Source organism: Bison bison, unplaced genomic scaffold (assembly GCF_000754665.1).
Source record: "Bison bison bison isolate TAMUID 2011002044 unplaced genomic scaffold, Bison_UMD1.0 scf7180017864388, whole genome shotgun sequence".
In the NCBI taxonomy this organism is placed as follows: Eukaryota; Metazoa; Chordata; class Mammalia; order Artiodactyla; family Bovidae; genus Bison; species Bison bison.
Window position 1 is genome coordinate 2,474,788 of NW_011494960.1, and position 22,856 is coordinate 2,497,643.

The 22,856-nt window shown below is 37.0% G+C and overlaps 1 protein-coding gene across 1 annotated transcript in view; it reads right to left on the reverse strand.

Annotated features, from left to right (window-relative positions):
* ANO5 (anoctamin 5) overlaps window positions 1–22,856 on the reverse strand; it is an 86,286-nt gene that overhangs the window by 18,813 nt on the left and 44,617 nt on the right. Inside the window, exons 10-16 of the mRNA XM_010858408.1 lie at window positions 17,598–17,732; window positions 16,308–16,413; window positions 16,150–16,210; window positions 6,581–6,732; window positions 4,474–4,548; window positions 2,464–2,686; window positions 301–470 (exon numbers count right to left, since the gene is read on the reverse strand). Of these exons, the coding sequence (XP_010856710.1) occupies window positions 301–470; window positions 2,464–2,686; window positions 4,474–4,548; window positions 6,581–6,732; window positions 16,150–16,210; window positions 16,308–16,413; window positions 17,598–17,732 (922 nt within the window). The remainder of the gene's footprint in view (window positions 1–300; window positions 471–2,463; window positions 2,687–4,473; window positions 4,549–6,580; window positions 6,733–16,149; window positions 16,211–16,307; window positions 16,414–17,597; window positions 17,733–22,856) is intronic.

Here is a 22,856-nt window from a genome sequence, read left to right on the forward strand (position 1 = left end):
CCAGGGTAAGACATTCCTTTTTCTAGAAACTTGTGCTGTGTAATGCTCAAAGATCTAATCCAGAGAAAGTTTCTCCTGTCCCAGGGCATGGTTGCAGTAGAGTATACTACTCTGCTTCTGCTGCTGCTGCTAAGTCACTTCAGTCGTGTCCGACTCTGTGTGACCCCATAGACGGCAGCCCACCAGGCTCCTCCGTCCATGGGATCCTCCAGGCAAGAGTACTGGAGTGGGGTGCCATTGCCCTCTCCCTAACAGTGACCTACTGAAGCCATAAATATTACCTCTCTAGAGAATTCTTACCTCTTCACTTCTCCACACACCAAACAAATATGTGTATTTTCCAGGATATCCCACAAATTTCCCTTTAAAGAACGCTACGTAGAAGCAGGATGAATAATAATTTACAAACTGAAACAGGAACATTTTCAAGGTAAGACTGCTCTCATACTCCTGGTGAGTCCGAGGAATTTCTGATTTAAAAAAAAACAAACAACAAAAACAAGGTTTAATAACACACCTTCCTGTTTCTTCTTAAAGTGTTTTACTCCCTGGGACAAGTGGATAGCTAGTCATATTACTCACAGTCTATTGAAATGCTCCCCACTCAGTTCATAACTGACCAATATTAAGTAGCCATGGATGTGTACTAAGCTTTCCAGGACCAGTATTGCATTAATCTCATCACCAGAGAAGCCTGGGAAGCCATCATTAGTATGTTTAGAGGGGTGAAATACTTGCCTAGGGACACACAGTCAGAATACAGAATTCAAACCCTTATCAAACTGAAGCGCCTCCTGCTCATCTCCGTGATTCCCAGGATATCTGTGTGTGTGTGCGTGTGTGTGTGTGTGTCACTCAGTCATGTCCGACTCTGCAACCCCATGGACTGTAGCCCACCAGGCTCCTTTGTCCAAGGGATTCTCCAGGCAAGAGTATTGGAGTGGGTTGCCATTTCTGTCTACATATCACTACATGATATCCTATAAATATTTCAGATCTCTCTTGTCTGTTTCCAATCCAGTTTAAACAAAGTAAATCATATAAAGGGCAGAGGGTGATTTCCACATTGAATTGTGCTTCCCTCTCATGAATTAAATGGGTTTATCAATTTTTAAAATAATGTCATGCAAACAGTGGCAGCGATAGTACACATTTCCCCTCTCCTTCATTTAAAGTGGATTATCATGATCTATCACTTAATGAACTCCAAAGATAAGAAAATGTTAAGAGTCTCTTCACACCACAGGAGAACAGCATGAGCCGTGAAAGAGTAAGGGATCATGTTTTTCTGAGATGGTATCTTCCAAGGGTATGAGCTGATCCAGCCAAAACCATGACATGTTCAGCAACATGGAAATGGTAACACATATTCTAAAGACACAGATAACATCTCCACTTTACTAAAATTTAGTTGCATTCCTACAAAATCTCTAATGTGAGTACAGGTGATGAAAGCTAAGGTATTTTTAGGTGCTTGGGTTTTAGGTGCTTATACATACACACACACACATATATGTATACACACATACACACACACACACTGGTGTGAACTCCAAATTTGAAAAGAATATTTAATGGCAGTGACTTCCCAGTGTTTACCCTGCTGCTGCTGCTAAGTCACTTCAGTCGTGTCCAACTCTGTGCGACCCCATAGACAGCAGCCCACCAGGCTCCTATGTCCCTGGGGTTCTCCAGGCAAGAACACTGGAGTGGGCTGCTATGTCCTTCTCCAGTGTTTACCCTACTGCTGAGTAAATACTGTGCTGCCTTTTTTGTTACCATTGGTCCAAGGACAGTGCACAGATTTGGAGAAGAGGCAGAAGCTCTTGGAGAGTGCAGTCACAGGAGAAGCTGAGGCAGGAGCTAAGTCTCTGATCTCATCTCCGGCTTGCTGGGGGCAAGGGCAGGAAAACCCTGTGCTACTCTCCCCAACTGACCCTCCCATTCCACCTGGGACCTCTTTACCTTCCCTCACGGCTTTAGGAGAAATTTTCACAAGAACATAATCCAGGTCTTAAGAAATGGCAACTGAAAAGAAAAGCACTAACTTTTAGATTTATTCAGGAGGACCTGATTGATCTGCTTTTCTGACACAGGCTTTCAAAATTCAACACCTTCCAAAAGCCATATACAAGAAATAAAAATTATCTGTGTCTTGAGAAATGTGTGAGGATTTTATTTAGGCTTCAATTAATCCCATCAAGGAAGGATTAAGGCAAGAATATGCAAAGAAGATCTACAGAGGCCTAATTCCTTTTAGTTCTTCTTCCTGCTTCCATTATAATAGGCCTGAATGTAGCTGTTAGGGAATCCTGAAGTACCAGGCTATGCGTCTACCTGTAGAGCAAAACTGTCTTGAAATGTGCTTTGAAAAGTGAACTCCCTGGGGGCTGATCCAGAATGAAGGTGTAACATTGGTAGGAATTCTTTTTTAGAGTCATACTAACGATTTGGCCAGCTTACCCATTTTTGTAATCCAGGCAGATATCTTTTCATAAAAGAAATTCAAGATCAAGATGACAATAAAGTTCAAGCACGATCCAGAGAGAGATGTGGTTATCTGGGGAGTGAGGAAACTTTTGACATGCTTTAAGGATGCTTCACTTTCCATGAAGCTAGCAAATGTAGCAAAGACTGACAGGCGGTATACAATCACAGCTACCATACACGCGACAACCAGAGCCATCTGGGGGAGGGAAACAAAAACCGGTCACTCTGGTCTCTGTATCTGTGCGACGCATACATAGCTGAAACACACTCTTCTCTTCAGCTCATATATTAAGTTTAGCAGATCTGACGTGGAGAGCAAGCCAACCAGTTCCTCTCACTATTGCTGTTGTTTAGTTGCTCAGTCATGTTCAGCTCTTGCGATCTCATAGATTGTAGCCCACCAGGCTCCTCTGTCCATAGGATTTCCCAGGCAAGAATACTGGGTTGCCATTTCCTTCTCCAGGGGATCTTCCTGACCCAGGGATCAAACCCACATCTCCTGCTTGGCAGGCGGATTCTTTACCGCTGAGCCACCAAGGAAGCCCCCTCTCACTGTAGATGGTATAAATGGCAGGAAATGAAAACTAGGAAAGTAAAAAGGTTAGAGATAAGGCATATGGTAGCAGCTGAGTAAGTAGAAAATAGAAAAGTACTCATTGCTTATCCTCTAAGTCCACCCTCTTGAACAAGTTGGAAAATTAGCCAGCAAGCCAGCATTTGACTGTGGCCTTACCTGTTTCTGGGTAGCCCTCTAAGATTTTTCCTTTTTTTTGCATTTTTAAAAGATTATAAAGAAGAAGACAATTATGCGTAAGAGACTATTTGTGGCCCACAAAACCTATAATATATCCTTTACAGCAAATGTTTGGCAACCTCTGCTTTAGTTAAATATGTATTGTGAAGATTACATACTTCCTCAAGAAAAATATGTTTAAAAATTCAATTTTATTTCCCCTTACAATATTGCCATTAGCAATCTGATATGCCTGGTAGTTCAGATATTTGTATAGATCCAGTATAAATTTTATACCTTCCCATACTGCAAAATCACAAAGATCTTTATAACAATGATTGGAGAATTTTATTGTGAAAGTTGAGGAACTGAATAAAATTAAATGAGTACTAGAAATAAATGACAGTGATCTTACCACACTCTAGAATATTTTTCATTTAGTGTCCCCAGTTGATTATAACCCCTTTTAATTCTATCATCTTTCCTAAAATGATTGTTATATCATCTAGGAAAATACACATTTAAATAGAAAAACCAAGCCTTTAATAAAAAAGGTTAAAGATTAAAAAAATTATGGGACAAAATGGAGTAGAGAGGTTAATCAATAGTCTATAATTGCCAATTATTTATACTTCAACAGGCTAACATCTCAGAGGGTAACTTTGTCTGTTTCCTAAAATTAAAGGTTAACTGTAAGAGGGCATAGATTTGGAAAGGGAAGGCAGGAAATAGATTATGAAGATGGAGGAAGCTATTAGGTAAAAGGCATGGAGAAAATCTGACTCCCTAACAATGGGATATACTAAATTAAATTCTTTAAGTAGAAGATGTAACATTTTCTTCCATTATTTTGGCAAGAGAATGAACCTTAATGGTATTGTATAGATACTCTAGATGGGTATAAAGACAAATTAATAATTTTTAAAAAAATTACCAAATAGCTCAAATTGTTTATTATACTGTTCTGATTTCAAGTTATCACCAAATTAACGAAGAACTGGGGGAGGAGGAGGAATAGGCTTTAATATAAAGCACCTTTCTCTCCCCACAACTCTTTTTCCAAGGTTTAATTATGACGCATCCATGTAAATTACAGTTTATTTTATGTAAGTGCTCCATTCAAGATAAAAACAAAATACCGTGGAGGGGGAGGGAAGAGAGGGAAGCAGGCCATTGCAGATGAAACTGCTGAAGTGACCCCAATATGATCTGAAATCAAATAGATGACAACGGTTTTAAAGAATGCTCACCCATAATGTCACTGTGACTCCCGATAAAATGTACCATGGAAGACGGCTACACAGAGGCAAGTAAGGTTCCATCTCCTGTAATTTTGAAGAAATCACAGCAAAATTAAAAATCTACCGTCAGAGTCGGGCTTCCAAGCCGTAGTCAAAACCACAAAGCCCAGTTCAAGGCGCTCGGAATCAGTGGATTCACCGTAGCTCGTGGGAAGCTGTATTCTAGTAGTGGGTCCTTATGTTTAGGTAGAAACCTTTAAGGCTCCTAGATGGAATGTTCTACAAATGATAAGACTTATAAGATATACATTATTTCCTGAGTGTTGAATTCTAGTGGTATTCAGGGCAACACAGACAGGAAAAACAAAGCCAAACCTGAAGGCTGCTGCTCAAGTGGATATGCTTTAATGACGCTAACATTTTCTAACTGAGTTAAACTGAATTGGGCAGGCTGCCCAAGAGCTCTACTGAACTTCAGGATGTGTGTGCATACATCTGATGATGTACATGTGTGTATCCAATGTTTGTGTATTTGTATGTGTGTGCATATTTGTGTGTACACTTGTGTGGGTTTTCACGCATGCATGTGCATGCTCCTAACAGACTCAAATGTAAGAGGTTAGGTTGTGCTTTACGATTGAAGAAGCACTGCAATGAAGTTAAAAACAAAAACCTCATTTCCAAAACCATTAAAGCTAAGTGAAGTAGATGACTCACAGTGAACTAATACATATGTTTTTTTAACTGGTTTCAAATGTAAACATTTGAATACATCTTGGTTTCAATACATCTTGGTTTTAGGTCAATAGTTTTTGGCAAAGCCAACTGAACTGCTTTTATATTCTTCTCCTATCCCATGAAGTATGAACAGATATACATCAAATCATTATTAGGATAATATTTCTTTTAATATATTTCAATTAATTTCAAATTATTAATATATTTTCTGAGGTGATTTTTCTCTTCATTCATTTACTGAATTTTTTGTATTGTTTCAAAGCGATTTAATAAATCTTTAGTGAATGCCTGAACTGTGAGGATTTTGAGTGTTATACATAAGCATAGTGTCCTGAACAGAATAGGGAACTGTACTGAAGAGATTTTAGAGGCTTTCTAGTCTCCCTTTAATATCATCAGGTAACATGGTGATTATAGAGTATGGCAAGGTAAGAACTCTAAGAATATGCAGCCAAGAGTTACAAAGTACCTTTCATTTTCACATGAAACAAAAATGAGATAACAAGAAGTCAAAAAACTCAATTAACAACATACAGCCAGTTTGCCAGTTATCCCCAAATCTAGACTTTCCTTTCTAGACATCGGTGCAATTATCTTCCCATTACAGTCAATTAGTATGGAACAGATGGATAAACTTTGGTCTAATAAAGCAATCAATCATAAGCTCATTACCTTAATACAATACCATTTTAATTTTCACACATTAACTTAGTATCATTTCCATATATGTGTGTGTTTCATATATATACATATATATACAAATTTATATATAAAGTCCACAACACACTATTTTCCATTTCATTTTATTTCACTTAGCACTAACACCAGGTATTTTATGTATGATGGCTTGGATCTGCTTCAAAATAATTGCAGGCGGCAAGAGCGGTAAAGAACCTGACTGCCAACGCAGGAGACACAGGAGACACAGGTTCAGTTCCTGAGTCGGGAAGATCGTCTGGTGGAGGGCATGGCAACCCACTCCAGTATTCTTGCCTGGAAAATCTCACGGACAGAGGAGCCTGGTGGGCTACAGTCCACAGGATCACACAGAGTTGGACGTGACTGAAGTGATTTAGCACACACTCACGCATGCTCACTCTAGTGGCGGGGGGGGGGTGGGTGTGTAAAAGAAAAAAGTGCCCATGAATTAATAATCATTGAAGCTGGGTGATGACTCCGTCCTGGGACTCATTACTCTTTTCTACCTACTTTTTCATGTGTTCAAAATGCATATTAGAATCAAGTAAATAAGTTTATGTGATTTATATGTTGGAGAATATTCATATTTAATGGCAGATTAAAATACACATCATTGAGAGGCCACCCACAGACAGTGTGTCCACTGAAATACACTGCCTATGTCAGTTTCCTAATATACCTGAGTCACTGCATTCAGTTTCCTTTTGGTACACATAGCTTCAAATTCAGGTCTTAGCTGGAGCTGCTGCTGCTCCTCTTCAAAGTCTACCAGGTCCCACTCATATTCCAGTCTGGCTTGTCGTCGCTTCCAAAACTCCAAAAACAATGTGACTATGGGCAAAGAAATATATAAAAACAAATGTAATAAGGAGATGGCACAATAAATGAATAAGAAGTCAGTACCTGGGTTTTCTTTCCTTTAGAAAAAACATTTTGGTTGTATGATGGTTATTCTGTTACTATTATGTTTGATGATAAAATTATAATACTATGAATTTTAGTATAATACTACAAAATAGTATTAAAATAACTCTATATATATAAATACAAATTAGTTTCTTAGACAAACACAGAAAAACTTTTTTAGGCACACTATTCTCTTTCTGCATTCAGATAACTTGAAATAATATTTGAATGTGACATTTTACTATCACCTTGATTTTGTTTACATGTGTTTTACTGAAATCATTCAAGCAACAGTACCACTTTCTCAGGTTTAGGGAAATTTAAGAAAGATATAAGAGCCATTTCACAGCACAATATCTTTCTTTGTGCCTCTCCTCTGTCTACACCTGTTGGTCTGTCTCTCTCTGTATATGAAAGTGAAGTCGCTCAGTCGTGTCCGACTCTTTGCGACCCCACGGACTTTAGGTCACCAGGCTCCTCTGTCCATGGAATTTTCCAGGCAAGTGTAATGGAGTGGATTGCCATTTCCTTCTCCAGGGGATCTTCTTGACCCAGTGATCGAACCCGGGTCTCCGGCATTGCAGGCAGACACTTTACTGTCTGAGCTACCAGGGAAGCACCTGGTATATAATGTATATATTATACATATATACTATATCTGTATATATCTATATTATATATATTATATGTATATACTATATATGTATATACTATGTACATATACTATATATGTATAATATATAGTATTATATATAGTATAATATACAATATATATAGTTTTTTAAATAAACTATCACTTAAAGAATAATATATTTACAGAAAAGCACACAAACATGATCAGCACCCCCAGAAACTCTCCCTTAGCACCCTAAGGCGTAGATGTAACTGGTAAAACACACACAAACACAGCAGTTTCTTTAACCACTTGTCTATCAATGGACATTTAGGCTCTTTCCACTCCACACCTTGGTTAATGTATTAATAGAGAGTGTTGCAGTGAATATAGGAATGCTAACATCTCTTTGAGATCCTGATTTCAATTATTTTGGGTAAATACCCAGAACTGGGATTGCTGCATCACATGGCAGTTCTACTTTTAATTTTCCACACTGTTTTCCAGTTGTACCATTTAGCACTCCCATCCATAGTATATAGGACTTCATTATAATTCTCAACATCTCATTAACATGCCTTTTTTTTTATTTTGGTAACAGTCATCCTGACAGGTATGAGATACCATCTCATTGTGGTTTGATTTGCATTTCCCTGAGAACTAGACATTAAGTTGTTTTTTTTTTTTTTTTCCTTCATGTTATCTGTTGGCCATTTGTATAACTTCTTTGGAGAAATGCCTATCCAAGTTCTTTGTCCATTTTTAAATCAGGTTATTCTTTTTTTTTCTTTCTTACTATTAAGCTATAAGAGTTCCTACCATTGAGCTACAAGAGTTCCTCATATATAGTAGAGATTAACCCCCTATCAGAAACATGGTTTGCAAATATTTTCTGCCTTTCCCTGGGTTGCCTTTGAAATTTGTTGATTGTTATCTCTGCTGTTCAGAAGTGTTTTAGTTTGATGTACTCTGGCTTATTTTGTTTGTTTCTGTTGCCTGGACTTTGGTGTCATCTGCATGAAATCGTTTCCAAGTCCAATGTGATAAAGATTTTCCTTATGTTTTCTTCTAGGAGTTTTACACTTTCAGGTCTTACGTTTAAGTCTAATCCATTTTGAATTGACTTTTGTGGTGGTATAAGATGTGAATGAGGGGCTTTCCAGGTGGTGTTAGTGGTAAAGAACCTGCCTGCCAATGCAGAAGATGTAAGCAACATGGGTTCAATGCCTGGGTCAGGAAGATCCGCTGGAGGAGGGCATGGCAACCTGCTCCAGTATTCTTGCCTGGAGAATCCCATGGACAGAGGAGCCTGGCGGGCTACAGTCCATGAGGTCACAAAGAGTCTGACATGACTGAAGTGACTTGGCACGCACGCACACAAAACGCAAATGAAAAATGTTGTCTGTCACATCAGTAAACAAAGCACATTTCTGCCGTCAAGCCACCATAACCATCCAGATGATGAGCCTTGAGCAAACTCAGGATAGGAAAGAACAGAATACTGACTACTATAGAGTTAAGAAGTGAACCGAAGCAATGAGTGTGCATGCACAACTCAGTTGTCTGACTCTTTGCCACCCCATGGACTGTATGTAGCCCACCAGAGTCCTCTGTCCATGGAATTTTCCAGGTAAGAATACTGGAGTATGTTGCCATTTCCTTCTCCAGTGGATCTCCCCAACCTAGAAATCGAACCCACTTCTCTTATTTTTTTCTGCATTGGTAGGTGGGTTCTTTACCAGCTGAGTCACCAGACAAGAGAGCCAAGGTGCATGTCAAAGGAATGATTTCAGTGAATCCAAACTCTTGCATCTTCCTATATATAGAAAAGTACTAAATTCACTAATTTGATATATATTGCTTTCTTTAATTAACAGTAATCTATTGATGTACCGACTACCTGGTCTTTCTTGCAAAACTCCTTTTCACCTGGTTCCTCCCTTATCTCTTTGGAGCAGTCCCTCAGAGCTATCTGAGAGTCTGCCTCCCAGGCTTGAAGTCCTCAGAAAGTCTGCTAAATGAAAAATAATTCTCAACTTTTAGGTTGTGAATTTTTTTCAGCTGACAAAGATGAGGATCTAATGTCATTCTTTTGCATGTCAATATCCTGTTTTCCCAGCACCACTGGAAGACTATACTTTCTTCATTTTGCTTTCTTGGAAATCCTGTTGAAAATTAGTTAACCATATACAAAGGGCTTTATTTCTGAACTCCATTCTGTTTCATTGGTCTGTATGTCCATCTTTATGTCAGTACCATATGGTTTTGACTGCTGTAGCAAACAAACAGTTTCTAACTGGTTTTCTGCCCAGAGCTAAATGCAGAAGCAGCAGACACAAACACCCATCTTCCAATATTTCCTTGAAAGAGATTAACTTGCAAACTTTAAAAGCTGATGCCTTAGGGTCCAACTTCTAAACAGCCTGCATCCAGGTGCTGACTAAGATCTTCCCATTTGGGACCCTGATGGGTCTTGTCACAGCCCCAAAGACTGGGAGCCACTGAGAACGAAGGAGGCAGCTTGGCCAATCACAGGCCCCACTTTTAAGGCTAGGAGAGGTAGTTATTTTACGTAATGCACAGAAATCAACACAAAGAGGCAAGCTAAATGAAAAAAACAGAGGAAGAGGTTCCAAGAAAAAGAACAAGACAAACAAACTTCAAAAAAAGACTTTAATGAAATGAAGACAAGTGATTTACTTGACAAAGAGTTCGAAATAAGGGTCATAAACATGCTTACTGAGGTACAGAGGACAATGCATGAATAAAGTGAGACTGTGAACAGAGACAGAAAATATAAGAAAGTAATAAAGAGAAATCAAGAGTATTATCAAGAGCATTAAACAGAGCTGAAGAACACAAGACTTTTATGGCAAAACTCAACAGGAGTGTTTGGCAGCTTACTAGATCAAACTGAGAAAGAATCAGCCAACTCCAAGAAAGGGAAGTAGAAGTCATCCAGTCAGAGGAGCAAAAATGAATTAAATAAAAATGGAAAATGATTTTTAAAAAGTGAAGTTAGCTTAAAGGATTTATGGGACAATGTCAGGCAGATAAGCATTTGCATTAGAGGAGGTTCCAGAAAGAGAAGAGCGAGAGAGAGAACATATTCAAATAATGGGTAAAAACTTCTCTTAACATAGGGGGAAAAAACCAAATATCAGATCTAGGAAACCCACTGAGTTCCAAAAAAAAGATGGAAACAAAGAAAAACACACTGAGACACATTATAATTAAAACGTCACAAGTTAAAGACAAAGAGAGAATTTTATAAGCAGGAAGAGAAAACCAAGTTATGTACAAGGCAACACTTATAAGACTTTTAGCAGGCCAGAAGGGAGCAGCACATAGTTGAAATACTGGGAAAAAACAAAACAAAACCTGAGGATCAAGAATACTCTACCTAGAAAGTTTTCCAGACAAGTAAAAGTGGAAAGTTTATCATGACTAGAGTGGCTTTTGAAGAAATGTTAAAGGGACCTCTTTAAACTAAAATGAAAACGTATGAAAGTATAAATGTCACTGGTAAAGGTAGATATATAGTTAAATTTAAAATACTCTAATGTTATAATGGTGGTGGATAAATCACTTGGAAATCTATTATGAAGGTTAAAAAGCAAAAGTAGTAAAAATAACTCTACAACAAAATTGTGTAACTATAATAATTGGTTATATACAATATAATAATTGGTAAAGGATACACTAAGAAGATGTAAACTGCAACATCAAAACATAAAACAGGACAGAAAGTAAAATTATAGAGCTTTATATGTATTTAAAATTAATTTGTCTTAGCTTGCAATAGAGTGATATAATTACAAGATGTTTTACCCCTTTGTAATCACACAGCAAAAACCCATAAAAGACATGCAAAAGATAAAGGAATCTGAGCATAACATTACAGACAATTATAACACCCCCAAAGAAGGAGGCAACAGAGGAAGAAAGGAACAAAGCAAATACAAAACAATTAACAAAACTGTTGCTGCAGAACTCAACTCCACCATTCTCCAGTTGTTTGGCATTTGAAGCAAACTGGAAAGGTGAAAAAGTTCTATAAGTGGGTGCCTCATGAGCTGACCACAAATCAAAAAAATTGCCATTTTGAAGTGTCATCTTCTCTTGTCCTATGCAACAATAATGAACCATTTCTCGATCAGATGGTGACATGTGAAAAGAAGTGAATTTTGTACAATTCAGTGACTGGTCTGAGAAGAAGTGCCAATGCATTTCCCGAAGCCAAGCCTGCACCAAAAAAAAGGTCACGGTCACTGTTTGGTGGTCTGCTGCCCATCTGATCCACTACAGCTTTCTGAATCCCAGAGAAACCATTGTATCTGAGAATTATGCTCAGCACATCGATGAGATGCACCAAAAACTACACTTGCAGCCAGTATTGGTCAACAGAAAAAGGCCAATTCTTCTCTATGAAAATGCTTGACTGAATGTGACACAATTAACACTTCAAAAGTTGAACACATAGGGCTATGAAGTCTCATCTGCCATATTCACCTGACCTCTCGCCAACCGACTACCACTTCTTCAAGCATCTCAACAACTTTTTGCAGGCAAAATGCTTCCATAACAAGCAGGCGGTAGAAAATGCTTTCCAAGAGTTCATCAAAATCTGAAGCATGAATTTTTACACTACAGGAATAAACAGTCTTATTTCTTGTTGGCAAAATGTGTTGATTGTAATGGTTCTTATTTGATTAATAAAGATGTGTTTGAACCTAGTTATAATGATTTAAAATTCACTGTCCAAAATTGCCATTACTTTCTCACTAAATTACTTTTACTGTTAAGCTAAAAGGACTTAACAGGCACTTACAGTGCATTCCATCCAACAGTAGCAGGATAAATATTCTTCTAAGAAGGCAATGGCACCCCACTCCAATACTCTTGCCTGGAAAATCCCATGGACGGAGGAGCCTGGTGGGCTGCAGTCCATGGGGTCGCTAAGAGCCGGACACAACTGAGCGACTTCACTTTCACTTTTCACTTTCATGCATTGGAGAAGGAAATGGCAACCCACTCCAGTGTTCTTGCCTGGAGAATCCCAGGGACGGGGGAGCCTGGTGGGCTGCCATCTATGGGGTCACACAGAGTCGGACACGACTGAAGCAACTTAGCAGCAAGTGCACATGGAATGTTCTCCAGAAAAGGTCATATATTGCCATCACAAAACAAGTCAATAAATTTCAAAAGTTTGAAATAATATCAAGTATCTTTTCTGACCATAATGGTCTAAAACTAGAATTATATGAAAAATAAAAACTGGAAAATTCACAAATATATGGAGAATAAAGGGCATGCTACTGAACAAACAATGGGCCTTAGGAAAATGAAAAGAGAAATCAACAAATATCTTGAGACAAATTAAACTAGACATACAATATACAAAAACTTATGGGATACACCAGAGGCAGTTCTAGGAGGGAAGTTCAGAGGCATAAATGTCTTAATTAAGAAACAAGAAAAAGCTAAAATAAACAAGCCAACTTTAGACCTTAAGGAACTAGAAAAAGAAGAACAAGCAAAGGTAGTTGAAGTAAGGAAATAACAAAGACCACTAGAGTGTAAATAAACAAAATAGGGACAAAAGACAACAGAAAAGATCAATACAAAGATAAATAAAATAAAAACCTTTAGCCATAATTACCAAGAAAAAAGAAAGATAAGGTTCAAATAAATAAAATTAGAAATTAAATAGGGGACATGCCCCTGAGGCAGTTGGTGATGCCTCACCGGCTTGATGGACATGAGCCTGAGCAAGCTCCGGGAATTGGTGACAGACAGGGAAGCCTGACGTCCTGCAGTTCATGGGGCCTCAAAGAGTCAGACAAGACTGAGCGACTGAACTGAACTGATGCACCTGGTATGACAGAAATACTAAGGATCGTAACAGACTACTATGAACAATTATATGGCAACAAAGTGGATATCCTAGAAGAAATGGATAAAGTCCTAGAAACATACAACCTACTGAAACCGAATCATGAACAAACAGAAAATATTAAGGATATCAAATCAGTAATCAAAAACTTCCCCACAAATAGAAGTCCAGGCCTCAAAGCTTTAATGGTGAATTCTATAATACAGGTAAAGAAGAAATAATCCTTCTCAAATTCTTCCAGAATCTAGAAGGGGAAAGAAACCTTCCAAACTCATTTTATGAGGCATCATTACCCTTACACCAAAGTCAAACAAAGACAATACAAGTAAAGAAAATTACACTTGATGAATGTAGATACAAAGAACCTTAACAAAACAGTAGCAAATCAAATTCAGCAATATATTAAAAGAATCATACACCATGATCAAATAAGATTTATTCCAGGGATATAAGGATAGTTCAGTACCCATAAATTGATCAACACGGTATATCATATTAACAAAATAAATGATTTTAAAAAAAACCCATCTCAACAAATGAAGAAACAGAATTTAACAGAATTCAACATCCATTATGAAAAAAATTTTAAAATATGGGTATAAATACAATCTATTTCAATATAAGGCTATACATGACAGGTCCACAGTTACCATCATAGTCAATGGTGAAAAGCTGAAAACTTCCTTTATCATCAAGGATAAGACAAAAACTCCCATTCATGCCACTTCTATTCAACTGATCACTGGAAGTCTAGCCAGAGCAATTACTCAAGAAAAACAAACAAACAAACACATAAATTAGAAAGAAAAAAGGAAAGAAGTAAAACTGTCTCTATTTTCGTATAACATTAAGTTACAAAAAAATCCTAGTGTCTCCACCAAAAAACTGTTAGAATAAATAAATTTAGCCATGTTCCAGGAAATAAATAAATATATTAAAAACAGTTGTGTTTCTATACACTACTATCAGAAAGAGGAATTAAGAAAACAATCCCATTTGTAATAACATCAAAAAGAACATAATAGCCAGGGAGAAATGTAACCAAGGAAGTGAAAGATATGTACACTATATAATATAAGACATTGATGAAAGAAATTGAAGATAGAAACAAATGGAAAGATAGTCCATGCTCATAGATTGGAGGAATTAATATAAAAATGTCCATACTGCCCAAGTGATCTCCAGATTTAATGCAATACCTACCAAAATTCCAATGCTATTTTTAACAGAAATAGAGAAAACAATGCTAAAATTTGTATAGGGCCACAAAAGACTTCAAATGGACAAAGCAATCTTGAGAAAGAACAAAGCTCTAGGCATCATATTCCTGATCTCAATATTACAAAGCTAATCAAAATAGTATGGTACAATTGGCATGTCATAAAAAGAAACACACAGACCTAGAGAACACAATCAAGAGCTCCAAAATAATTCCATGTATTATGGTCAATTAATATTTGACATAGGGCCCGAGAATATTCAATGAGGAAAGAATAGTTTCTTCTATAAACGGTTTTGGGAAAATTGGATATTTGTTTGCAGGACAAAACTGAAGAAAAGGGAACCACTGTGCAGTAACATAAATTGGCATAGAGCCATTATGGAAAACAGTATGAACGTGACTTAAACATTAAAAATGTAACTATAATGTGATGAAGCAATTCCACTGTTAGGCATATATCCAAAGAAAACAAAATCAGTATCATGAAGCTATCTTCACCCCCACATTCACCACAGCTACTGGGTGTTCCACGTATGGTTGCTCATCTGTTTGTTATGACATGTAAGGTCAGTGTTGGTGTACAAGTTCTCTCAGTGGAAAGAATTGAAAAGTATTACATCTGTTGTAATTTGTATATATACCTGTCATGCATTTCTGATTCCAAAAGAATGACAGAGGCAGGATCTGTCTGGCACATGATGAAGAGATGTCCACTCACTAACTTAACCAAAGGAGGGTGGAGAATTGTGGGGGAGACCTCACTGTCCCGTTTTCTCTTTGAATCTGCACTTTTCTCTTCAGACAAGCAGACAAGCAGAAGTGACAGAAACCCATAACCCTCTCTGAGACACACACGCCCTCACAAATGTAGGTGTCCTTTTGACTGAATCAAGTTACCCTGCTCCTTTGGCCAGTTTTTAAATGCACATACTTGTGCTTTGTTAAAGACTGTTTGTTAAACTGGGGAGAAAAAAGTCTACCTTTTCCAGAGTCCCCCAATGTCTTAGAAGTCTTTAGGCCTCTTCTTGACAAGTTACTCTTACAGAAAACACTTTACTCACTGACAATGGGAGAAACTTCATGACACTTCTACTTCCCATGGGATACAAAAGAGAAGAGATACTGGGATTATTTCCAAAATTAAGGGGAATTCCACTTTATATGGGAGCTTTTAACCAAATAGAATTTGACACAGGGAACTTAAATTCAAATGTTGATATATGAGCCCTCAGAAATTTTTGAGTCTTGTTCAAGTTTGTGTCCATGACTCAATATCCTCCAGCCACCAAATACTTAACATTTATTCTCCTGAATTAAGCAATTATTGAGCTTATTTTTACACAGTGCTAAGAGAGAATGTGATCTGAATACATACGAAGTTTCAAAAATTAAAGTGTTTTTCAGAGAAATGAGTAGATGATTAATAGGGACCTTTCTGGACCAAGGACTAACAACCATGGATGTAGACTCCATTAAGGTAGTGATGCTAGCAGAGACGTAAATATGTAAAATTACTTTTGGTTTATAAGGTATGCCAACTGTATATGTTATATGAATAGCCATGTAACACATAACACAGAGAAAGCTGTTTTTATGTAACTATTTACTTACCCCAAATTCCCATGAAAATGGCAAAGAACACTGTTGACTCGTTGTCAAATAAATGGGAGATCTGCAAAACAACAATATCAGAAAGACTACTTAGTATCAAATGCAATACAAAAGGAAGTAAACTGCAAGTCTTCAAGCATACCACAATACAGACATACCTTTGAAGCCAAACAGGTTGAATTTAGTCTCCAGTAGTCACACAGTTCATCACAGAGTGGGCACATGATAATCTGACCCCCAATCTTAGGATCACAGATCTCAGAGCTGCTGAGGGAAGAGCAAAGTTGTTTGGTTTTATTTTTTGTTTTGTTTTGGCCACGCCTTGTGGCATTTGTTGCTTAGTTGCTAAGTGTTCAACTCATTTGCGACTTCATGGACTGTAGCCTGCCAGGTTCCTCTGTCCATGGGATTTCCCAGGGAAGAACACTGGAGTGGGTTGCCATTTCCTTCTCCATGCCTCATGGCATAAAGAATCTTAGTTCCTCAACCAGGACAGAAACCATGTCTTGTATAGTGGTAGTGCACAGTCCTAACCACTGGACTGCCGGGGAATTCCCAAGAGCAATGCTATTTTAAAAGATGTGTTTGGTATCCACACATTTGTTTTCAAGGGGGAAAGGGGTATGCATGTGTGCGAAGTCGCCTGAGTTGCTTCCAACTCGATGCGACCCCATGGACTTTAGCCTGACAGGCTCCTCTGTCCATGGGGATTCTCCAGGCAAGAATACTAGAGTGGGTTGCATGCTCTCCTCCAGGGCATCTTCCTACAGCGTCTCCTAAGGCTCCTGCATTGCAGGTGGATTCTTTACTGCTGTGCTACTGGGGAAGCCCTGAAAAGTGGGGGTGGGAGGAATTGGGAGGTTGGAATGACTCATAGACACTATTGATACTATGTATAAAATAGACAACAGATAAGAACATACTATATAGCACAAGGAACTCTACTTAACACACTGTGGTATCCTAACTAGAAGGGAAATCCAAAAGGGAGGGGGTATATGTAAATATACATATGGCTGATTCATTTTGTGATGCAGTAGAAGCTAGCACAACATTGCAAACTAACTACACTGCAATAAACATTAATTAATAATAAATAAATAGATAAATAAAACATTCCAAGCAAAAAAAAAAAAAAAAGTGATGTGTTTGGGTGAAAGTACAAAGCTATTCTTGTTGAAACATCTTTATACAATTTTTCACATATGGGACCAGGGTAATATAGCAGCAATTTTTGTAGATCAAATCATGCTTAAGGAACAGAATCTTTAGAGCCCATTCTTAAACAGACTTTCCATAAAGTATCAAGTGAGAGGTAGCTGTTGTGTTTGGGTCTTTTTCAGAAATATCAATTACCTGCTGTAATAAAAAACACTCTGACACAAATTTCAGAGAAATACAATCTTGGTTAACATAAGATTCTGTTTGGGCAGCTCAGGTGCACTTACCTGCCTGAGGTCTTAGGAATCGTCAATAAACCATAAATAAAACAAGCTAAGCCAATCACAGCTGCAAAAAATAGCATTTCTGTGTAAAATCCGAGAAAGACGAAATAGATGCCAATTTTTTCTCCATAATAATCCCTGTGAAAGAAGGTAAAAATAAAATCAGAGGCTGCAAGAATAATGCACTTCAGAGAGTCTTAGTTTTCCACTCAGACACATTTGTATTCTAGCTTTGGCCCCATTGCCTTCTAGCCCTGTAATTTTGATAAAGTTACTAAATGTTCTAAACTTTAGTTTCCACATCAGAAAACGCAGGATGATGCTTATCTATAGACTTGGTGTAAGGCTTGAAAGAGACAACACATATAAATAAGAAGCCAACTGAGTGGAAGTTAAGATTTATTTTTAAATAATTAGGTTATTTGAAAAACTTTGAAATTTTAAAGAGAGTTCAAATGTTTTGAAATAAAGTACAGAACATGCTTCTAGCAATTAACAAATCAAAATCACATTCACAATATGTGCCAAGACTTCTGCTTTATCTCTAAGATTGAAGAAAGTACTCGGACTACAATGGACGAGGGTAGTTTTACGTATGAACTTTTATCTTCCTCTAAATCTGGACCTCTGATGGATCGTACACAACAGTAAGATGGGGTACAAACCAAGGGATAAAAAATGAGTATGCAATAACATTCCAAAGAATATACGGGCTCAGCTTTTGCTTTACGAGTTAAAAAATGACAGCATTAGTTAGCACAAATGTTCAAATTTTATAATCAAGTTGTTATCTTTTTTCTGCTATTGTTTCTTAAACTAACTCTTCCCTTAAGGAATCTCTCAAAGACCCAGAGAACAAGGTTTTTTCTGCCTCAGAAAACTAGACTTCTTTAAAAAAAAATTTAAAAAACACAAAACAGGTTAATCTTTCCCCTTATTCATATAGAGTTCAGCTCACCAAACATATGAAGTCTTTCCACAGCTTCCTAGTCAGAGAAATGTGATTCTACTTGGACACTAATAGCATGGTATACATAAATCTATTATACCATTTATGATTAACTTGTAATTTCCACACTCAAAAAACCACAAATCTAAACATAAAGGGTTTAACTTTTACATAATACAAACTTAACATAAACTTAATTTCCCAATGAGAAGCTTTTAAAATATTTTTCTCACTCAATATTAATTTTATTGAACCTCCCATCCTTCAGTTTTCAAAATTTCTCATCTTTTCTAACAAAAAAGGGATCTTTCTGCTTGTACCACCTTCTATTCTTCTCAGTGATAATAAACATTTTTACATGGTTGTTTTTCCTTGTTCTGCTTTTCAAATTACTATAAACATGAAATTAAACTATGATTCCATTGTATTCCCTTGTTAATTTATTTACAACTTCCTTAGGTTCACTCACAGAAGATGAGTAAACTTGCTTTTTCTCCCTTTTTTTTGGCTGAAGAATATAGCAATTTTATGATACTGCATAACATCAAAATAAAAAGAATAAAAATATCTGAATATCAGTTTATGAGTTCCCTAGTAATTTTCTGGTTAGGTGCATAGTAGTAAGATTGATCTTTTACCTTAAAATTACTGATTCTATAATTTGAATATGTATAATATATAATTTATAACAGCAACAAAAATATAAACTACTGAGGATTAAACTTAAGAAGGTTTTATAACTCTACAATACCCTTGAAAAAACCCAAAGTAGGCTTAAACAAAGACACATCTTTCCCTTGACTAGAATGTCTCAAGATGAGACTACCAGCCTACCTAAGTTAATTTATAAACTTAATGTAATTTCCATAAAAATACCAACCATCTTTTTTAGTAACAAGACAGACAAGTTGAGATTCAAGTTTATATGGAAGGATAAACTTGTAGAATGTACAAAGAAACACTGACTACGACGAGTTATTAGCCCAACTAGATATTAAAATACACTAGAGCTAAACCATTACAATTAAAACAGCCTTCAAATCACTTCACTATACACTTGAAACTAACACAACATACAGCAAATCAACCATAATATAAAATAAAAATTAAATTAAAAAAAACAGCCTGCTACTGGTGCATGGATAGTTAGCAAGATCAACCGAATAGACAGAACATCCAGAAATCAGCTAGAGTACCTACAGAAGTCTAGCACATGGTAAAGGGTTTCCCAGGTGGCACAGTGATAAAGAACCCGCCTGCCAGTGCAGGAGATGCAGGAGACACAGGGTCGATCCCTGGGTTGGGAAGATCCCCTGGAGGAGTAAATGACAACCTACTCCAGTATTTTTGCTTGGAGAAGGCCATGGACAGAGGAACCTGGCAGGCTACAGTCCATGGGGTTGCAAGGAGTCAGACACCACTGAGTGACTAAGCATGTGTGATACAGGTGGTACCACAAATCACTGAGGCAATGATAAGTGTTTTGATAATATTAATATTTTGGGGACAAGCAGATAAAAGTAGATCTATCCTTTGAATAGAAAGTGCATATTTAACTCTATAAGAAACCGTCAAAATTATTGTTTCAAAGCTGCTATACCATTTTGTATCACCATCACCAACCTTTGAGATTTCAAGTTGTCCCACATCCCTAACAGCCCTTATTGATGCCAATCTTTTCAATGTTAGCTATTCTAGTGGGTGTGCAGTGGTATTTCAATGCCATTTTAATTTTTATACCCTTAGTGAATAAAGACAGTATACATCTCTGGAGAGTTCCTTGGACTGCAAGATCAAACCAGTCAGTCTAAAGGAAATCAACCCTGAGTATTCACTGGAAGGACGGTTGCTGAAGCACCAATACTTTGGCCACCTGATGCCAATGAGCCGACTCATTGGAAAAGACCCTGATACTGGGGAAAACTGAAGGCAAAAGGGGAAGGGGGCGGCAGAGGATGAGATGGTGAGATAGCTTGACCGACTCAATGGACATGAACTGTAGCAAACTGCAGAAGATCGTGGAGGACAGAGAAGCCTGGAGCGCTGCAGTCATGGGGTTGTAGAGAGTCACAACTTAGCAACAACATCTTTTGACATACTTACTGGCAATCCATAAACATATTTATTTGCTGACAAATCCTTTATAATCTTTTTTTCCATTTTATTCTTATCACTGAGTCATAAAAGTTCCTTAAATATTTTGGATAAAAGTCCTTTACTGATATGTGTGTTGTGCAAGCATTTTCTCCAGCCTATGGTTTGCTCTTTATTTCTGTAACAGTGTTTTTTAAAGAGCATACAATCTAATATTTGAAATTAAATTTATGTTTTTAAAACTGTGCTTTTTGCATTTTATCTGAAAAGTCCATGCCTAACTCCAGACCACAGTTTTCTCCTATATGTTCTAGAAGTTTTGTAATTGTAGTCCTTATAATTAGTTCTCTTATCTATTTCAAGTTAGTTTAAATTTTTATACAGGAAAGAGTCAAGATTCATGTTTTTCATGTAGATAGCCACTTGTTTTAGTATCATATTTTGAAAGGACTATGCTTCCCCCAATGAACAACAGGCACTTTTATTGAAAATCTCTCTCTCTATATATATATATATATATATGGATCTATTTCAGGACTCTCCTTTTATTAAATATTTTTCTTTGGAAATAATTTCAAATATAGAGGTAAAGTTGTAAGAATAATTCAAATAATACCTATATACCCTTTAATTCTTTTATTATAAGTAAAATATTGTTCCATTGCATTTTTTTAAATTTAATTTTATTTTTTAAACTTTACAAATTGTATTAGTTTTGCCAAATATCAAAATGAATCTGCCACAGGTATACATGTGTTCCCCATCCTGAACCCTCCTCCCTCCCCATACCATCCCTCTGGGTCGTCCCAGTGCACTAGCCCCAAGCATCCAGTATCATGCATCGAACCTGGACTGGCAACTCGTTTCATACATGATATTATACATGTTTCAATGCCATTGCATTTTATCTCACTTCATATAGTGCCCCATATATATGTGTCCCATATATATATGAACTTCCCTACAGCTCAGATGGTAAAGAATCTGCCTGCAAGGCAGGAGACCAGGGTTTGATCCCTGGGTCAGGAATCAAATGGAGAAGAAAATGGCAATTCACTCTAGTATTCTTGCCTGGAGAATGCCATGGACAGAGGAGCCTGGCAGGCTACAGTCCATGGGGTCACAAAGAGTCGGACACGACTAAGTAACTAACGCACATGTGTGTGTGTGTGTGTGTGTGTGTGTGTATACACACTGTCCATGGGGATTCTCCAGGCAAGAATACTAGAGTGGGTTGCCATGCCCTACTCCAGGGAATCTTCTCAACCCAGGGATCAAACCCAGGTTTTCCACATTGCAGGTGGATTCTTTACCGTCTGAGTCACCAGGTAAGCCTAAGAATACTAGAGTGGGTAGCTGTATGTATGCATATATTTGAGTTACTTACAAATAAGTTGTTTGAATATGTACTTCATGGTCCTTTACCTTAAATACTTCATTGTCTTTTAGTAAGAATAAGGATACTGTCCTACATAATCACTGAGAAGCAACCTTAAGGATAATAACTGCTTTCTGCAATTCCTTTCTCTGTGATAACATGGTGTCTTCTTTCCTGTCTTTTTGATTTACCTGGTTAAAAACTTCACACCTACTCATTAATTCTTTATATAAATTTTGTTAAAATTTTAACTTTATTTTAAAGATTATTACTGAAATGGAAAAGCAGTACAATTTGCTATAAATGAAAAGCTATAATATGATGAAAAACTTTAAAAATTTATTAAATTTAAGTTAGATATTGCTATCTGATGAAATATCTGAGCTTCCGCTTTGTTCTAAAAGAAAATCAGAAAGTGCTAACAAGGTACTGATCTGAGATGTAATGTGTTTGTCTATATCAAAGGTTATAAGTATAAACCTTTGGGGAATATTTATAGCAGAAATATCTGTAGACAGCTAAGTACTCTCAATATATTTTCAGCAATGTAAAATATGTAAGCCTCATTCTGACAACCTTGCTGATTTGAAAGTATACTATGGAAACACTCTCTGAGGGCACAATGTCTGCAAAGGTTCTTAACAGCACTGACTGTAACAGTGAAATTTTTGAAACAGCCTAATCTTTTTCAAAAGAAAAATAGATAAAAGAGTTATGCAAAATTTATAATATGGTACTCTGTGTTCTGCTAAAAAGCAGAAGCTAGATCTGGGTGCATTCACAGGGAAGTATATGAACAATATATTATTTAGTGATAAAATAAAATCTTAGCAAAAAAGTA